The 19,775-nt window shown below is 39.1% G+C and overlaps 1 protein-coding gene across 2 annotated transcripts in view; it reads right to left on the reverse strand.

Moving 5' to 3' along the window:
• The window catches only part of LOC126299320 (isoleucine--tRNA ligase, cytoplasmic), a 173,465-nt gene extending 153,960 nt beyond the window's left edge, over nt 1–19,505 (reverse strand). The window contains exons 1-4 of one of the 2 annotated variants that reach the window (XM_049991146.1): nt 19,023–19,505; nt 9,894–10,019; nt 2,860–3,016; nt 58–208 (exon numbers count right to left, since the gene is read on the reverse strand). In XM_049991146.1, the coding sequence (XP_049847103.1) occupies nt 58–208; nt 2,860–3,016; nt 9,894–10,019; nt 19,023–19,027 (439 nt within the window). In that variant the 5' untranslated portion in view covers nt 19,028–19,505. Of the gene's footprint in view, nt 1–57; nt 209–2,859; nt 3,017–9,893; nt 10,037–19,022 lie in introns of those variants that run through there. The other variant, XM_049991145.1, reaches the window with a different exon arrangement.
• Between the last annotated feature and the right edge of the window lie 270 nt (nt 19,506–19,775).

Below are 19,775 nucleotides of genomic sequence, written 5' to 3' on the forward strand. Positions count from 1 at the left end.
GAATAAGTAATTAATAAAAAGGGATAAAATTACAATCAACTGGAAATTTCATCTTACCTATCCATCTCCCCAGACGAGTTACAATCTCCTGCCACTGAGTAGCGTATCGCATTACTATAGTTCGACATTCTGCATTGTAATTGGCAATACCCAATTTAGCAACATCATCTGGCCCTTTTATTCCAAGCTTGTTATCAATCTCAAATTCCTCAAAAAGAAAAACAGTACAAACGGCTTACATATAGTCCTTTATTTCAATAACATTTATATAAGCAACAATAATTGTGAAATTTGAAAAACATTCGACAATTATGCTACATAAGACACTGTTTAATGGATGGTAGAGGGCACATCACATCATTAAAGTCGCTCCTTTTCTTATTCTGTTACTGAATGTATCAAAAGAAAAACATGTGACTACAATCTGCCCCAATACACACTTTGGTCTCTATTTCCTTTGGTTGCTATTCAAAGCAGCAGAGTGTGAGCATGATTGCTTTTGAATTTGTATCAGATACTGCTCCTTGAAATTTATGCAATAATTATTCACAAAACCATTGTCTTCTTACCAACAGTTTCCACATATGTTTCTTCGGTATCTCTTATTCCCACTAAGCCAGTACGTTACAACTGCAACTTTGCATCTTTCACTTCTTTGTTTCCTGCACTGTAACACAATACTTAATTCTTCCATTACAAAAGCAACCTTGAACATGTATATGTTTATGGAGATGCTATTTACTCCACAAAGTGGATATTTTGTAGGTCGTCAGTGACAATACTTTCTTATGGTATCATCAGTAAACACTCTAAAAAAATTGTTCACTCCTGATGGATTGTTTGCAAATACATTTTTGACACACATTGCCCTGTTATGCCTCCTGGAGATTATCTGACACTACAAAATTTTTCACCCTGATTAGCATGTATCAAGCACAATAAAAGCCAAGATTTGTCCACTGTTTCTACATTCCTTTTCTTTTGTGGATACTCCATATGATTATATGTCTGTTTTCAAACCAAAATGAGGCACAGTGTAAAACTTTGCAACGGAACTTGGGAAAACTGAGTCTCTGTCCATGATCTGTATGAAATTGTATGTGAGGAAGGAAAAATAAGATTAGGACTCAATATCAAGTCAGGAAGAATGTCATTAGAGATGAAGAACAAGCTCTAGTAGGGTAAGGGTGATAAATGAAATTGGCCGTGTCCATTTCAAAGGAGAAATTATTCTGCAATTGGTTTACTGGTGGTGGACTTAAGACAACGAAGGAAAACCCAAATGTGGATTGTCACAAAGTGGATTTTAACACCCACCCATCTCAAATGTGCTGCATATGGAGAATGCTTACTAATTTAACAAGTTTCTAGTGAGATGGCTTGATTGATCATATGATATTGTCATATATGAGGTCATAAAATGTCTCTAGAGTCTAGAAACAGAAGGAAGTTAGAGGCATTGGTCTATAATTTTGCACAATTGTTCTGGTATGTAACCAACAGCAGATACACATCCTGTTTTGTAATCACTCTGTACAATTTATCATGAGAAACAAACTTTAAACATTATGCAGATAGTGGCATCATAATATGGGCTTCCCGAGTACACAAAAATTTTAACGCTGACTGTAACGTGAGACCATTAATTTTGTTGACAAGGTATAGGCCTGTTAAACAAATGAGTGACTGAAAATTTCCAGTCTGGTAACTGATGGAGCAAAATTTTCTGACGCTCAAATTGTCCAGAATGCTCTTCAAACCAATTGCGACTGATTGTGGCCTGGTGATGAAGCACATTGTCATCCACAGAAATCCCATCGTTGTTTGGGAAGATGGAGTCTACGAATGACTGCAAATGTCTCCAAGTAGCAAAACATAACCATTTCCGGTCAATGCTAATGTAAACACAGCCCACAACATTATGGAGCCATCACCAGCTTCCACATTGCCTTGTTGACAACTTGGGTCCATGGTTCCATGGAGCCTGCACTGCACTCAAACCCTATCAATGACTCTTACCAACTGAAATCATGATTCAACTGATCATGCGATGGTTTTCCAGTCATCTAGGGTAGAATCAATACAGTCATGAGCCCTGGAGAGGTGCTGTAAGTGTTAGCAAAGGCCCCTGCATTTATCGTCTGCCGCCATAGCCCATTAACATCAAATTTCATGACACTGTCCTAACAGATACGTTCGACATACGTCCCTCATTGATTTCTTTGGTTATTTCAAGCAGTTTGTTTATCTGTTAGCACTGACAATGTTAAATAAACTCCGCTCGTCTCAGTCGTTAAGTGAAGGCCTTCAACCCTTGTGTTGTCCATGGTGAGAGGTAATGCCTACCCTCCTGACTCCATGAATCTTTGAATATTGAACTCCCTAACTATTTCTGAAATGGAATGTCCCATATGTCTAGATCCAAGTACCATGACGTGTTCAAAGTCCGTTAATTCCAGTCATGTAGCCATAATCACTTTGGGAACCTTTTCACACAAATCAACTGAGTACAAATGACAGCTCTAGCAATGCGCAAGAAACTAAGACAAAGCGGTAACACAGTAGACACACACTGGAACTCGGGTAACTACACAATGTAAGCAAATACTAGTCTGATTGATCAAAGGCTGTGCAGCTGATTTATCTTAGCCTTGGTGAGAGCTACTGGATGGAGCATTCATGTGAGGAGTTCATGGGTGGCATTATGTTGGCTATTGCAGCACTCCATAAGTACTGTCAATTGCGTATTGGCCACATAAGTTCATTTCTTCCAGTGAGAATGCAGATTTGTCATGATGGGATACAAGAATTATGTTAGAATATATTATTTGTCACCATTTGTTGAAGACGTAAACTTACTACAGGTAAGCCATGGCAGTCCCAGCCAAACCTCCGTTCAACATGAAAACCACACTGGTGCATAAAACGGGTTACTATATCTTTCACTGTCCCTGCTAGAATGTGACCATAGTGTGGAAGACCTGTGGCAAATGGTGGTCCATCATAAAATGAGAACCTGTAAAAAAAAACACACTTGCTAAACAAGCACAGAAATGTGAAATTATTAATCGGTAACCTTACATCAATAATTATAAAATTAGTGTATCTTATGCTCATATTTTCTTTCTGGTAACCATAGTAAGTACTGTAGAAAACAAGAACAAGGTGAAATATTCTCAGTCTGGCATAGAGATGGTAGTGATATCAACAAAATTTTGTTCTGTTACATTGATACATTATTACATGTAATAACAACAACATAACTAAAATGTCCCCCCCCCCCCCCCACTAACCATGGACTTTGCCGTTAGTGGGGAGGCTTGCGGGTGTCTGTGATACAGATAGCCGTACCGTAGGTGCAACCACAACAGAGGGGTATCTGTTGAGAGGCCAGACAAACATGTGGTTCCCGAAGAGGGGCAGCAGCCTTTTCAGTAGTTGCAAGGGCAACAGACTGGATGATTGACTGATCTGGCCTTGTAAAAATAACCAAAACGGCCTTGCTGTGCTGGTACTGCGAACAGCTGAAAGCAAGGGGAAACTACGCCAATAATTTTTCCCGAGGGCATGCAGCTTTACTGTATGATTAAATGATGATGGTGTCCTCTTGGGTAAAATATTCCGGAGGTAAAATAGTCCCCCATACGGATCTCCGGGTGGAGACTACTCAAGAGGATGTCGTTATCAGGAGAAAACTGGCGTTCTACGGATCGGAGCGTGGAATGTCAGATCCCTTAATCGGTCAGGTAGGTTAGAAAATTTAAAAAGAGAAATGGATAGGTTAAAGTTAGATATAATGGGAATTAGTGAAGGTGGCAGGAGGAACAAGACTTCTGGTCAGGTGACTACAGGGTTATAAACACAAAATCCAATAGGGGTAATGCAGGAGTAGGTTTAATAATGAATAGGAAAATAGGAATGCGGGTAATCTACTACAAACAGCATAGTGAACGCATTATTGTGGCCAAGATAGATACGAAGCCCACACCTACTACTGTAGTACAAGTTTATATGCCAACTAGCTCTGCAGATGATGAAGAAATTGAAGAAATGTATGATGAAATAAAAGATATTATTCAGGTAGTGAAGGGAGATGAAAATTTCATAGTCATGGGTGACTGGAATTCGAGTGTACGAAAAGGGAGAGAAGGAAACGTAGTAGGTGGATATGGATTGGGGCTTGGTAGAATTTTGCACAGAGCACAACTTAATCATAACTAACACTTGGTTTAAGAATCATAAAAGAAGGTTGTATACATGGAAGAAGCCTGGAGATACTAAAAGGTATCGCATAGATTATAAAATGGTAAGACAGAGATTTAGGAACCAGGTTTTAAATTGTAAGACATTTCCAGGGGCAGATGTGGACTCTGACCACAATCTATTGGTTATGACCTGTACATTAAAACTGAAGAAACTGCAAAAAGGTGGGAATTTAAGGAGATGGGACCTGGATAAACTGAAAGAACCAGAGGTTATACAGAGCTTCAGGGAGAGCATAAGGGAACAATTGACAGGAATGGGGGAAAGAAATACAGTAGAAGAAGAATGGGTAGCTTTGAGGGATGAAGTAGTGAAGGCAGCAGAGGATCAAGCAGGTAAAAAGACGAGGGATAGTAGAAATCCTTGGGTAACAGAAGAAATATTGAACTTAATTGATGAAAGGAGAAAATATAAAAATACAGTAAATGAAGCAGGCAAAAAGGAATACAAACGTCTCAAAAATGATATCGACAGGAAGTGCAAAATGGCTAAGCAGGGATGGCTAGAGGATAAATGTAAGGATGTAGAAGCTTATCTCACTAGGGGCAAGACAGATACTGCCTACAGGAAAATGAAAGAGACCTTTGAAGAAAAGAGAGCCACTTGTATGAATATTAAGAGCCCAGATGGAAACCCAGTTCTAAGCAAAGAAGGGAAAGCAGAAAGGTGGAAGGAGTATATAGAGGGTCTATACAAGGGCGATGTACTTGAGGACAATATTATGGAAATGGAAGAGGATGTAGATGAAGATGAAATGGGAGATAAGATCCTGCGTGAAGAGTTTGACAGAGAACTGAAAGACCTGAGTCAAAACAAGGCCCCCAGAGTTGACAACATTCCATTGGAACTACTGACGGCCTTGGGAGAGCCAGTCCTGACAAAACTCTACCATCTGGTGAGCAAGATGAATGAAACAGGTGAAATACCCTCAGACTTCAAGAAGAATATAATAATTCCAATCCCAAAGAAAGCAGGTGTTGACAGATGTGAAAATTACCGAACTATCAGTTTAGTAAGTCACAGCTGCAAAATACTAACGCGAATTATTTACTGATGATGGAAAAACTGGTAGAAGCGGACCTTGAGGAAGATCAATTTGGATTCCGCAGAAATGTTGGAACAAGTGAGGCAATACTAACTTTACGACTTATCTTAGAAGAAAGATTAAGAAAAGGCAAACCTACATTTCTAGCATTTGTAGACTTAGAGAAAGCTTTTGACAATGCTAACTGGAATACTCTCTTTCAAATTCTGAAGGTGGCACGGATGAAATACAGGGAGCGTAAGGCTATTTACAATTTGTACAGAAACCAGATGGCAGTTATAAGAGTCGAGGGACATGAAAGGGAAGCAGTGGTTGGGAAGGGAGTGAGACAGGGTTGTAGCCTCTCACCGATGTTATTCAATCTGTATATTGAGCAAGCAATAAAGGAAACAAAACAAAAATTCGGAGTAGGTATTAAAATCTATGGAGAAGAAATAAAAACTTTGAGGTTCGCCTATGACATTCTAATTCTGTCAGAGACAGCAAAGGACTTGAAAGAGCAGTTGAACGGAATGGACAGTGTCTTGAAAGGAGGGTATAAGATGAACATCAACAAAAGCAAAACGAGGGCAATGGAGTGTAGTTGAATTAAGTCGGGTGATGCTGAGGGAATTAGATTAGGAAATGAGACACTTAAAGTAGTGAAGGAGTTTTGCTATTTGGGGAGCAAAAAAACTGATGATTGTCGAAGTAGAGAGGATATAAAATGTAGACTGGCAATGGGAAGGAAAGCGTTTCTGAAGAAGAGAAATTTGTTAACATCGAGTATAGATTTAAGTGTCAGGAAGTCTTTTCTGAAAGTATTTGTATGAAGTGTAGCCATGTATGGAAGTGAAACATGGTCGATAAATAGTTTGGACAAGAAGAGAATAGAAGCTTTCGAAATGTGGTGCTACAGAAGAATGCTGAAGATTAGATGGGTAGATCACATAACTAATGAGGAGGTATTGAATAGAATTGGGGAGAAGAGGAGCTTGTGGCACAACTTGACCAGAAGAAGGGATCGGTTGGTAGGACATGTTCCGAGGCATCAAGGGATCACCAATTTAGTACTGGAGGGCAGCGTGGAGGGTAAAAATCATAGGAGACCAAGAGATGAATACACCAAGCAGATTCAGAAGGATGTAGGCTGCAGTAGGTACTGGAAGATGATGAAGCTTGCACAGGATAGAGTAGCATGGAGAGCTGCATCAAACCAGTCTCAGGACTGAAGACCACAACAACAACTAAAATGTTAACTTTCTGCACAAAAGTTATGTTTATAAAGCTTTTTAAACTGCCACATTTAGCACATTTCATTCACAAGGACAAACAGAAATACTGCACTTTTTCAAAATTATCTTTATCCATTTTCAACAGTTAAGATATGGGTGGGCAAATTCTAGTGATCTCTTAGTTCTCTTCAAGACAATCTGTGTGAAGGGCATTCCATATTTGCACCTAGAAATGAAAACATCAAAACAACGCACAATTAAAAGGTGTATAAACAGCTAATGCCATAGTCCTATCTGAAGAAAGAGAATGGTACAGTACATTTCACATGGAGAGTTAAGTGTGAGAAAGCTTTGTACACAATATGTGCAACATTTGTTGAATTCTGACTAAATTAATTGCAATGTTTGGATTGTACTAAGAAGAAACCATCTGATATGCTAATTTGTTACTGTGGGTAACACTTGGGTGTACCAATCCATCTCAGAAAGAAAAAAATCAATCAAACCAGTAGTTGGTGGCCCAGTATAGGAACAAGTTTGTTTCATCTGCTGAAAGGCTGTGGCCAGTATTTTATAGGAAGAGCAGAAGGGGGGTATGCTTTATTCTCAATCTTACTGGAGTGGCAGACAGAATATTCTCCAGGGCTGTGTAGTTGATTTTACAACCATAAATACATTGTTTTGTTGTTTCCCATTCTTTTTATTATGAACAAGGTAAAAACAGGTCAACACACTTTGCCAAAACTTAAGCTTCTTCTTCTTTATGAAGTGTAAAGATGAAAATGTGACCGAATGTGTTACACGATTATTGCTGTAACACCCTCTCTCTCTCTCTCTCTCTCTCTCTCTCTCTCTCTCTCTCTCTCTCTCTCTCTCGCTCCCTCCCCCTCTAACTGCTAAACTTATTTTACAAATTTTGTGTGAGTTGAACTCTCAAATAGCATAACTCTGAGTCAGCCATGTGATGTTTACTTACACTCATGCTCATTAATTAAGGATAATGCTGATACATGGTGAAACAACTCTCTGGTGGGTGGTTTACGGGTTTAAATCACCTCGGGATATGACCATGGGGTACATTTGACCTGCAGTCGTCACACGGTACCATTGGCAGCAGTCCAAATATGCAGAGGTGCGTTGGTGCATGTCAGAGTACGGAGCAGCGAGTAAGTGTGCAACGTTTTCAAATGTGCTCATAGTGACTGTGTGTTGAAAATGGCTCAAATAACACAAATTGATGATGTTATGAGGGGTAGAATAAATAAAGGCGACTGGAGGCTGGTCAAACACAGCAGGTCGTAGCACAGGCCCTCCGTGTGCCACGAAGTGTGATCTTCAGATTATGGCAACGATTCCAGCAGACAGGAAACGTGTTCAGGCGCTACAGTACAGGACGTCCACAGTATACAACACCACAAGAAGAGCGATTTATCATCATCATCAGTGACCGCAGACAGCCACAGAGTGCTGCTGGTAGCCTTGCTCGGGACCTTACTGCAGCCACTGGAATAGTTGTCTCCAGAGACACAGTCTACAGATGACTGAAAAGACATGGTTTATTCGTCCGGAGACCTGCAATGTGCATTCCACTGACTCCTCGTCACAGGAGAGCCCGTACAGCCTGGTGTCAAGAACACAGTACACGGTCATTGGAACAGTCGTCCCAGGTTATGTTCACGGACGAGTCCAGGTATAGTCTGAATAGTGATTCTGTTTCATCTGCTGTGAACCAGGAACCAGATACCAACCCCTTAATGTTCTTGAAAGGGACCTGTATGGTGGTTGTGGTTTGATTGTGTGGGGTGGAGTGGGATTATGATTGGTGCACGTACACCCCTGCTTATCTTTGACAGAGAAACTTTAACAGGTCAGGTGTACCAGGACATCATTTTTCACCAGTGTGGCAGCCTTTTCAGGGCTGCAGTGGGTCCCACCTTCCTCCTGATGGATGATAATGCACAGCCCCACCAAGCTGCAATCATGGAAGAGTACCTAAAAACAGAAGATATCAGGCCAATGGAGTGGCCTGCCTGTACTCCAGATTTAAACACCATTGAGCACGTCTGGGATACTCTCGACGTACTGCTGCCCATCTTCAAACCCCTATGACACTTCAGGAGCTACAACAGGCACTGGTGCAAGAATGGGAGGCTATACCCCAGCAGCTGCTCGACCACCTGACCCAGAGTATGCCAACCCATTGTGCAGCCTGTGTACATGTGCATGCTCGTCATATCCCATATTGACGTCGGGGTACATGCGCAGAAAACAGTGGCATTTTGTAGCACATGTGTTTCGGGACAGTTTTCTCAACTTATCACCAATATCGTGGACTTGCAGATCCGTGTCATGTGTGTTCCCTGTGTGCCTTTGCTGTCAGCACCAGTTTCTTGTAGTGCCACGATGTGTGGCAGCACATTCTGCAATTATCCTTAATTTATGAGCATGAGTGTATTTCGCCAAGCTAAGAGCTGCAGTCTGGAGCTGTAAAGCTGTCCAACACTCCTTGACAAACATTGAGAACTAAGAAGGGACTTCAAAACGTAGGTTAAAATTATTATGGCAGACCAAGGTTGTTTTTTTCTTTCTTTTTTAGTGGTGCAGTACACTTCAGAGTAACACAGATCATGACCTATTTTTCAACGTAGTCACCAACTCTCTGTAAATAACAATCTGGAAGTTTGAATAGTTGTTTAATTCCTTAAATGATAGAAATCCACTCATTGGTCATCAAGCCATCCAAGAACTGTTATGTGAACACACTCTTCGTTTGAATATCTGCCCCCATCCCCCAACTCAATGATATTTTAGCTTGCCAAAAAGATGGAAATCGAATCATGTAATATCTTCCTTCATGATCAGCATCACTCATCTGGATGCAACTTTGCATTTGGTCAACATACCGTCAGGATATCACTACGAATCTGTCTGCAATTTAGATGTTTTCCTCATAAGAATTGTACTGTCCAGATTACTTCAACTTTTGAGTATGTTTACAGTTGCTGCCCCATTTTAGTTGCATATTGTGATGCACCTGTTATCTTTCTCACACTAATACATGAAACTTGGAACATGTACTTTCCTCTGACAATGCACCACTTGTTGCAAAATGGTTTTAGCATGGGATGACATGCATAATTTACTTTCTTTAGCCCTGGCGTAAATGAAAAGATATGTTTCTATGGATAATGACACCCTGCAGATATAGGATGGTGAATGTACAGTGCTGTCAGAAAAGACATACTAAACTTTTTTATTAAATGTGGAGAGACATATATTGTGTGAAAGATTAAGAGAAAGTATCACATATGTCTGTGTTAACACAACTTTTCTAATGCCATTTTAACTATTTCTGCACATAGCTCACTTACCTTGGCTTTCCCTTTGACTGTATCAAACAATTCTTGAACACATTTTTGTCTTTCCAGAATGCTAAGACAATTTCCTCTTCAGCAGGAAAATTAATAGTCTCAGGCACAATTACCAGAGTTTCGTCACTGGAAAGTAAAAGCATATAAATCATAATGGAAGCAAGCAAAAAATTTTCAAAAAGTGACATTGCTTTCCAATGTTTTACTGTAGACATTAATAACAGGCTAGCATTAAAGACAGGCAACTTACGACATTTGTGACATGTGGAATAGTCACAACTCACAGGACAGGTGCAATTTTCAATTAAATAAAGCTACTGCTTTTCCAGTTACACTTTTCAGTTTGTGATGAGATACTAAAATGTTTGTGTGCCTTTATTTATAATACTTAGTTTACTCCCCACAGTAGTACAGTAATGCAGACTCTGACAACTACAACTCTGAAGCTCCCCCCGCCTCCCCCCACCATCTGTGTGCTTTCAGCTTACATTGCTAGCTTTTCTTCTGAGACATACAGGCACTACATCAAAAACTGAACTGATGAAAATGGATAATATACAGCTCTAAAATAGTAGCTTCTTTCAATGTAGCAACTTCTCTGTTAATTAAGTACAATGTTCATTTACTGCTATTTTAAACTGACACAATTGTATATATACGTTATTAGCTATGACAGTAACATGTAGCTCATGATGTATGACACACTGTCAATGTGATTGATACATTTTCTGTGTGCATTTTACTTACATTTTATGGTCAAAGAAAGAGCATTTTCCAACTTAGAAAAAGAAGATTGTTGGCTTTTGATCAAAGATGAGCACTATTTATGAAATGGCTAAATGTATTAAATGTTTATGAATACGTGTAACAAATATGTATTCCAAGTAGACAAATGACACCACAGTGAATAACTGCTACGAAAATTTCTGAGTTCCACAAGTCATTGGTGTCTAAGGGGCATAGGTATTGTGATAGTGTGTAAACACCAACTTGCATGCTGTGGTGGAACAGCTCATCCAAGTGATACAGGGAATAACCGCATCCATCTCTAATGCAACAGTTCCACAAACTCTGCTGCATTTGGGGATCTGAGTCAAATTGTGACCCCAACCATGTTCAAGACAGTGCACTGACAAAAGAAAACGAACTTTCTTGGGTCAACGAAAACTTGTGGTAATGGTCACCGGCTGTGGCTTGCGACTTAACTGTGTTGGGTTACATGAAGTCATGGTCACAAGGCAATTTGAAATGGTCTTTTGCTTGAAAAGGGCATCTTATAGTATGTGGTGACACACACTAGTGTTGAATGTCAATGTTACAGAGTCGCTTTCGAGGGTTGTGAGTGAGTGGATGATTGCAGTGTTGTTTGTCAAGATTTGTGGTCAGTGTTGGGACTGTTAGTTAGCCGTGTTGTTAATGATTTGATATCTAATGTCTACTTTTGATTTGTTGTTGTTATGGATATGATGATGAAATTCACTGGGTCATGGCACACCACAATGGGGACAATATGGTGACAATGATGAAGTTCTTCATGTTGTATGGTCTGCTGGCCACATATGCCAAGTGCCGTGTTTGTGATGAATTTATGACGTTAACCAAAGTTGCCAAGTTTCACACCATGGTCAAAAATATGTGATGGTGTACCCATGACAACATTTGGTGATCTGTTTGGATGAGTCCCTGGTTCAAGAAGTCTGAGTTGACCATTTGTGATATAGTTTAGTTGATTTACATGGATGGTGTGCTGTTAGTTATAGTTAATAGCGATTAAGGTTTGTGGGTATTGTGGAGTTTGTTCTAGCTATTTTGATCAAGTTAAGTTTTCGATAATCATTATGTCTGAGAGTTTTGCTTTCTTTGGTATCGAGGAGTTTGTTCTAGCTACATAATAGGTGGAGTTTCAATAACAGTTTTTCGACTTGTGAAGTTGTTCTGTCTTGGTATCTTTGACTTCATCCTAGATTAGATTAGATAAGTACTTGTTCCATAGATCATGAATACGACACTTCGAAATGATGTGGAACGTGTCAGGTTAATAAAAGGTGTCTACACAAGATATTACATTAGACCAAATATTACATGACACTCAATATTTAATTTTTTTTTTTTTTTGGGGGGGGGGGGGGGAGTGGGAGATTGGGAAATTACCCACTTACTATATCCAAAAGTTCATCTAATGAGTAGAAGGAGTTGCCATTAAGAAGTTCTTTTAATTTCCTTTTAAATGCTATATGGCTATCTGTCAGACTTTTGATGCTATTAGGAAAGTGACCAAAGACTTTTGTGGCAGCATAATTTGGCCCCTTCTGAGCCAAAGTTAGATTTAACTTTGAGTAGTGAAGATCATTCTTTCTCCTAGTGTTGTAGCCATGTACACTTCTATTACTTTTGAATTCGTTTGGATTGTTAATAACAAATTTCATAAGTGAATATATATATATTGTGAAGCTACAGTGAAGATTTCTAGATCTACGAATAAGTGTCTGCAGTATGATCTTGGATGAGCTCCAGCAATTATTCTGATTACACGCTTTGGGGAAATGAACACTATTTTACTCAATGATGAGTTACGCCAGAATATGATGCCATATGAAAGCAGAGAATGAAAATAGGCTTGGTAAGCTAATTTACTCAGATGTATATCGCCAAAATTTGCAATGACCCTAATAGCATAAGTAGCTGAACTCAAATGTTTCAGCAGATCCTCAGCGTGTTTTTTCCAGTTCAACCCATCATCAATACATACACATAGAAATTTTGAATATTCTACCTTAGCTACCGATTTCTGATTGAAGTCTATATTTATTAATGGTGTCATTCCATTTACTGTGTGGAACTGAATATACTGTGTTTTGTCAAAGTTTAATGAGAGCCCATTTGCAGAGAACCACTTAATGATTTTCTGAAACAATCATTTACAATTTCACCAGTTAATTCTTGCCTGTCGGGTGTGATAGCTATACTTGTATCATAGGAAAAACGTACCAGCTTTGCATCTTCGTGAATATAGAATGGCAAGTCATTAATATATATTAAGAACAGCAGAGGACCCAAGACCAAACCTTGCGGCACCCCATTCTTGATTGTTCCCCAGTTTGAGAAATCACCAGTTTTTTCCACATTATGTGAACTGTTTATTTCAACTTTCTGCACTCTTCCAATTAGGTATGATTTAAACCATTTGAGTACTGTTCCATTCATACCACAGTACTTGAGCTTATCTAGAAGTATCCCACAGTTTACACAGTCAAAAGCCTTTGGTAGATCACAAAAAAATCCCAACAGGTGACTTCCAGTTACTCAGAGCACTTAATATTTCATTAGTGAATGTATATATAGCATTTTCCGTTGAAAAACCCTTCTGGAAACAAAACTGACATTTTGTTAAAACTTTGTAAAAATAAAGGTGTGAAGCTACTCTACAATACATTACTTTTTCAAGAATTTTGGATAAGGCAGTCAGAAGAGAGACTGGGCAGTAGTTGTTGACATGAGACGTATCCCATTTTTTATGCAGTGGTTTAACAATGGCATACTTCAGTCTATCTGGGAAAATACCCTGCTTCAGAGAGCTATAACATATGTGGCTATGAATCCCACTTATTTCTTGGGAACAAGCTTTTATTATTTATTATCCTGCTGGAAATGCCATCAATTCCATGTGAGCTTTTATTCTTGAGAGAGTTTATTATCTTCCTAATTTCAGAAGGAGAGGTTGGTCAGAAATTAAATTGTATCAAATGGTGTGGTAAGGCCTCTTCCATTAACTGCCTTGCTTCTTCTAATGAACATTTAGATCCTATTTTCTCAACATTTAAAAAAATGATTATTCAAAATGTTTTCGACTTCCGGCTTTTTGTTTATAAAGCTTCCATTCGCTTTGATGGTGATGCTGTCATGCTGAACTCTTGGTTTTCCTGTCTCCCTTGTAATAATATTACAAAATATTTTGATTTTGTTATCAGAGGTATTAATCTCAGACATGATGCACATGCTTCTAGAATTTTTAATAACCTTTCTTAATGTAGCACAGTAGTTTTTATAATATTTGGCTGTTTCTGGGTCATTACTCTTTCTTGTTGTTAGATACAGTTCTCTTTTGCAGTTACATGATATTTTTATTCCTTTTTGCATGGTTTCTTATAATTAGACTTAACTACTTTCTTGGGGAAACAGTTTTCAAATTCTCTTACAATTGTATCATGAATTAAGTTATATTTTAAATTAGCATCGGGCTCCTTGTACAGCTCATCCAAGTCCAGCTGCTGAAGATTTCTAATTGTTGAGTTATTAATTGAATGCACAACTTCAGAGGGTAGTTTTGAATTACTGAATGGAGCTATGTCATATACTGTAACTAGCTGAGCATCATGATCAGAAAGCCCATTCTCAACAGGACAAGAATTAATGTTTTTAAACCTGTATTGGTCTATAAAAGTGTTATCTATCAATGTGCTGCTGTCCTTTACTACCCGAGTAGGAAAATTAGTGACAGATGTCAAATTGAAAGAACCAAGCAAGACTTCCAGGTCATTCTTCCTATTACACTCTTTCAGTGAATCAACATTGAAGTCCCCACAAATAATAATTTGCTTTTCCCTGTCTGACAGATAGCACAACAAGGCATCCAAGTTTTCCAGGAATAAATGAAAGTTTCCTGAAGGGGACCTATATACCGTTACAATTATAAAAGAGCCCTCCTTCAGTTTAAGTTGACAGGCACATGCTTCTATATGTTGCTCTAGACAGAACTTTTTTGTATCTAAGCTTTCTACACAGTGATAACTTTTGACATATATGGCAACTCCTCCTCCCACCTTATTCTCTCTACTCATACGTGCAGCTAATTTATAACCACTGATATTTACCTTTTCCATATCAGACAAAATGTGATGCTCAGACAGGCATAGTATATCTATTACATTATCAGATTCAATGTCATCTAAACAAACCAGGAGCTCATCTACTTTATTCTTCAATACCGGCATATTTTGGTGAAAAATGGTAATATTATTTTTTACTTTACTTTTGTGAGAATCTACTTTTTTCTTTAATCCACCAATATTTTGGTTAAATATGGTAACATTATTATTTACTTTACTGCGGTGAGAATCTTGTGAGTTTTGGACCTCTTTAGCACCTGCCTGCCTGAACTTCTCATTGGACACTTGATATTAGTCTAAAAAAGAGATACATCCGTGAGTACTAGTGTCCCCCCTTATGGATTTCGCTAACAACCCTGTCAGTTTACCCTTCCCTTTCCTATTGAGATGTAGGCCATGCCTTGTGAAACCCCCCCCCCCCCCCCTATCAATAGCCTCGACAGGAACCAACCCAATGTCTGACAGAGTGGCCGCCCTACGCAACTGATCCAACTCCATACTTACCCTCCTGACAGAGCGGTTCAACTGGGGCTGATCATGCCGCGTGAAAGCAGGCACCAGCCCAACATTGGTATGGGTCGTTGCGAAGGCTATTTTCACCAGGTCACACTCAATGCTGTAGCCCTGATCCCTATCAATACTGTTTCCCACTCCACCCACTATCATCACATGATCCTGCTTTGTGAATCCCTTGCGCAACGAACCTATATCCTCTACCACCTGGCTCAGATTTGCACTTGGCTTGAAAAAGTTTGTGACCTAGTACCTGTCACCTAATTTTTCCTGCAAAATCTGGCCCACGCCTCTTCCATGGCTGCTACCTAGCAACAGAACTTTCCTCTTACTTTCGACCTTTTTTTTTTTTCAGTTGCATCTTAACTATGTCTACTTCTACTAGAGCCTCTTCCATACTTAACTGTGGTAGCAAGGCAAATCTATTGGTTGTGCCAATTGGGAAACTGTCAGACACTGTCCTCTTTCTGTGGCCCCTGTTCCCAGCTACCACTTCCCACCGATGTTTGCCCTCCTCACCCCTTAACCTCTTCAGTTTCTCCCTCGCTCTGTCCAAATCAGCCTGAAGGGCTCTAGCTATACATGGTGTTACAAAAAGGTACAGCCAAACTTTCAGGAAACATTCCTCACACACATAGAAAGAAAATATGTTATGTGAACATGTGTCCGGAAATGCTTACTTTCCATGTTAGAGCTCATTTTATTACTTCCCTTCAAATCACATTATTCATGGAATGGAAACACACAGCAACAGAACGTACCAGCGTGACTTCAAACACTTTGTTACAGGTAATGTTCAAAATATCCTTCGTTAGCGAGGATACATGCATCCACCGTCCGTCGCATGGAATCCATGATGCGCTGATGCAGCCCTGGAGAATGGTGTATTGTATCACAGCCATCCACAATATGAGCACGAAGAGTCTCTACATTTGGTACCAGGGTTGTGTAGACAAGAGCTTTCAAATGCCCCCATAAATGAAAGTCAAGAGGGTTGAGGTCAGGAGAGCGTGGAGGCCATGGAATTGGTCCGCCTCTACCAATCCATCGGTCACCGAATCTGTTGTTGAGAAGCGTACGAACACTTCGACTGAAATGTGCAGGAGCTCCATCATGCATGAACATGTTGCGTCGTACTTGTAAAGGCACATGTTCTAGCAGGTAGGGTATCCTGTATTAAATCATGATAACGTGCTCCATTGAGCGTAGGTGAAAGAAACTAAAATGAGCTCTAACATGGAAAGTAAGCGTTTCCGGACACATGTCCACATAACATCTTTTCTTTATTTTTGTGTAAGGAATGTTTCCTGAAAGTTTGGCCATACCTTTTTGTAACACCCTGTATAGGTCAAGTGAAAATTTCTATACTAGCTTTCAGAGAAAGATGCAGCTTTGTAGTATTGAGGACTTTGCTTTGGCTACACAAATGAAATGAAATTTTTACCAGTTTTTGGATAGAATTGTGGTTGTGTGTGAGCTGTATAGGTCAAGTGAAATGTCCAATATCAATTTTTCCCAAAGTTATAAATGATTTATTTTTAGTTGAGAACTGTATTGGGGATGGGTACTAGTCAGTGGGTCATGCTTGGAGGTAGGGAGGAATAGGATTCACTAATATTTAATACTGCATCATATATTCAATATCGGCCTGCCATAAGTCATTCAACCCGCATATTATTACATGCCTATGAGGGAATGTTTTGGGTGTTGATTTGTGTAGTTCTGAACTATATTTTTCATAAATTTCGAGCAGACATTTCCAAAAGTGAGCACTAATGGCAATATATATATAACCGGGGCTATCAAAGTCCTCAAAGACATTTAAAAATGTCATACCTTAGTCATTTTCACAAATGTTATACTATTCTAGAGTTTCTAAATTATGATTATTACAGTTACGAAACAATATACAGGAGGGCAGTGCTTGCTGAAAAAGTAATTCAACAATAAAGTCATGTATTATGCAGATAATAAAATCTGCTAATATCAGAAACATTAGGATCACAGATGAAACATCAGAACTTCAGTCGAGAAGGCAAATGAAACCATCAAGGATGTTTACAAAAGGACAGCATGTAATAAAATGGCTCTGAGCACTATGGGACTCAACTGCTGTGGCCATTAGTCCCCTAGAACTTAGAACTACTTAAACCTAACTAACCTAAGGACATCACACACATCCATGCCTGAGGCAGGATTCGAACCTGCGACCGTAGCAGTCGCACAGTTCCGGACTGCGCGCCTAGAACTGCGAGACCACCACGGCCGGCAGCATGTAATACATAAACACTGAACATAAAGACAAATTACAGCATGAGCTTCAGCATATGTAGAAACACCACACAAAGATACTGGCAGAGATATCATCAGCAGCATATGCCCTTAGGTTTGCATCAGTGAATAACAGGATGTCCCTTTTGGTGACATAACATCCCTATGTACACTCAGTTTTTAGCTATGTGATTTTTTCTCGGGGTTATATACAGCAGGAGAATAATTTACAGACTGTAGAAAAAGGCCATACAAATAATAACGAACCAGGTGCACTGTAAGAAGCCATATAAAAAATGGGTATCCTTAGAGAAGCACATTAGTTCATTCACCCAGTTGTTATATCAGGGAAAATATTAGTGAGGAAGTCACAAATAGTTCTATAGGCCTACATAACCACGGAATAAGAGCCAGTTAGGAATTAAATTTAACTAAGAAAAATAAGTGAAAAACTCAAAAATAGCATTTTCTATTTGGGATTAAAATTCTATAATATTTCATAACAGATGAAACTGACAACTAAAATATGTTTATCTACAAAAGCACTCAAAATAAGCCTCCTAAATAAAGTACACTACAAAATTTCCGATTACACATGTTCACAATGTACAGCTTTTCACAGGACAAACATCTGTAGCTCATAACGATTATGTCTTACCATCAACCTAAGGTCAACATCTCACTCATTATGACAGGATGCTGCCTCTGTTCCTCAGAGAGGCAGAAGGGAAGACTTGGAGATGTAACAGAGGTATGGCAGCATAGTAATGTTGTTTCAGTCACCAGCAAATGCGTATGGCGAATGCAGTGACATTTTATCGTCAAACTAAAATGTTTCCAGTGTGCATAAATATACGAACATGGTACATAAAGTACCTTCAATGAGGTCATGCATTTGTTAAGGCACTCAGGCCTCAGATTGGAGAGGACAGAGGTGCATGCCGTGTGTTTTTTCTGCTTTTTCTTTGTATGTAGATGACAAATCACTCCTACTGTAAAATGATTTTTGGGCGATTACATGGCAATACGATACTAAATGTGCATTATGTTCTACAAATATATGCACACAGTGAAACAGATATATCACAAACCTTTTTTTTAAAAAAGACGGAGTTCTGTAGAGGTACAATCTGTCTTGGTTCAATGTAAGGATATGGTATACTATGCTTACCATAAGGTATCACTCCTTTCCTTAACAAGTCATGAAAAATTCTTTAATCAGTGTTTATCCTTGAAATGATAAAAGGACTACTATATGACACACGATTGCAAACTGCATTACTACCTAAAAATCTGTGATGAATCTACGAAATCGACTTCACTGAGACTTTTAACTCATTGTTGGAAACAAATGTGAGCTCTTTACATTCGTATGACATCTACTAATTAACAGACTAACAAGCTACAAGTAATTTGCTACACAACGCCACTCAAACTTATAAAACTAGTGTTACCTCACCTCATTATGCTTAATAGAAAGATCGTTGAATGTCAATTTACATCCAATAAAGTCACGCATTCACACGACGCGCAAATGAAATGTTCTTACTTTGGGATTTAAGTCAGTTGACAACTACACTTCCATTTTCAAAACATGCACACGTACACAACCACCTATTCCACAAACAACACACATGTGCGGTACACGGGTACACCGGTACACACTTCCGAGTTCCGACTAATTACGGAAAATCTTTGATCAGGGCTACCACAGATTAAGGGCCAATTATATGATCTCCGGTTAGCAGCTGGTTAAGCTCTATTCTCGAAATAGCGCGAGAAACTCGTTGTACGAATCGGAAATAACGCCTAACCGGAGAATAAACTCGAGATAACTTAGTCGGCGATTTCTGGCCTATTAGCGAGCTATCGCGGGATAACTTTTGAAGATGGCAGGGATAGAGACAGATGCCGACACCGATGGAGAGATTTTAGCTGAACTGTTCACGGGAATGTGATGGAAAAGAGAGAGAGAGACGACGCCGATTCCGAATTTATATTCAGATTTTGCACTGACGGAAAAGATTAGCTACACCGATGAATGATTAATGTACAGTAGTGAAATTCTGGGAATACATTTGTCTAGGCAACATATTTAAGTGATTAACATTGCAAGATTATTGGTCAATGTAAGTGCAAGATAAGTCACTTAAAATGTGAAATGCTGGAACATTAACAACATGTGTAACCGCCAGAATGTTTAATACAAGCA

The sequence above is a fragment of the Schistocerca gregaria genome, chromosome X (assembly GCF_023897955.1).
Source record: "Schistocerca gregaria isolate iqSchGreg1 chromosome X, iqSchGreg1.2, whole genome shotgun sequence".
Taxonomy (NCBI): Eukaryota; Metazoa; Arthropoda; class Insecta; order Orthoptera; family Acrididae; genus Schistocerca; species Schistocerca gregaria.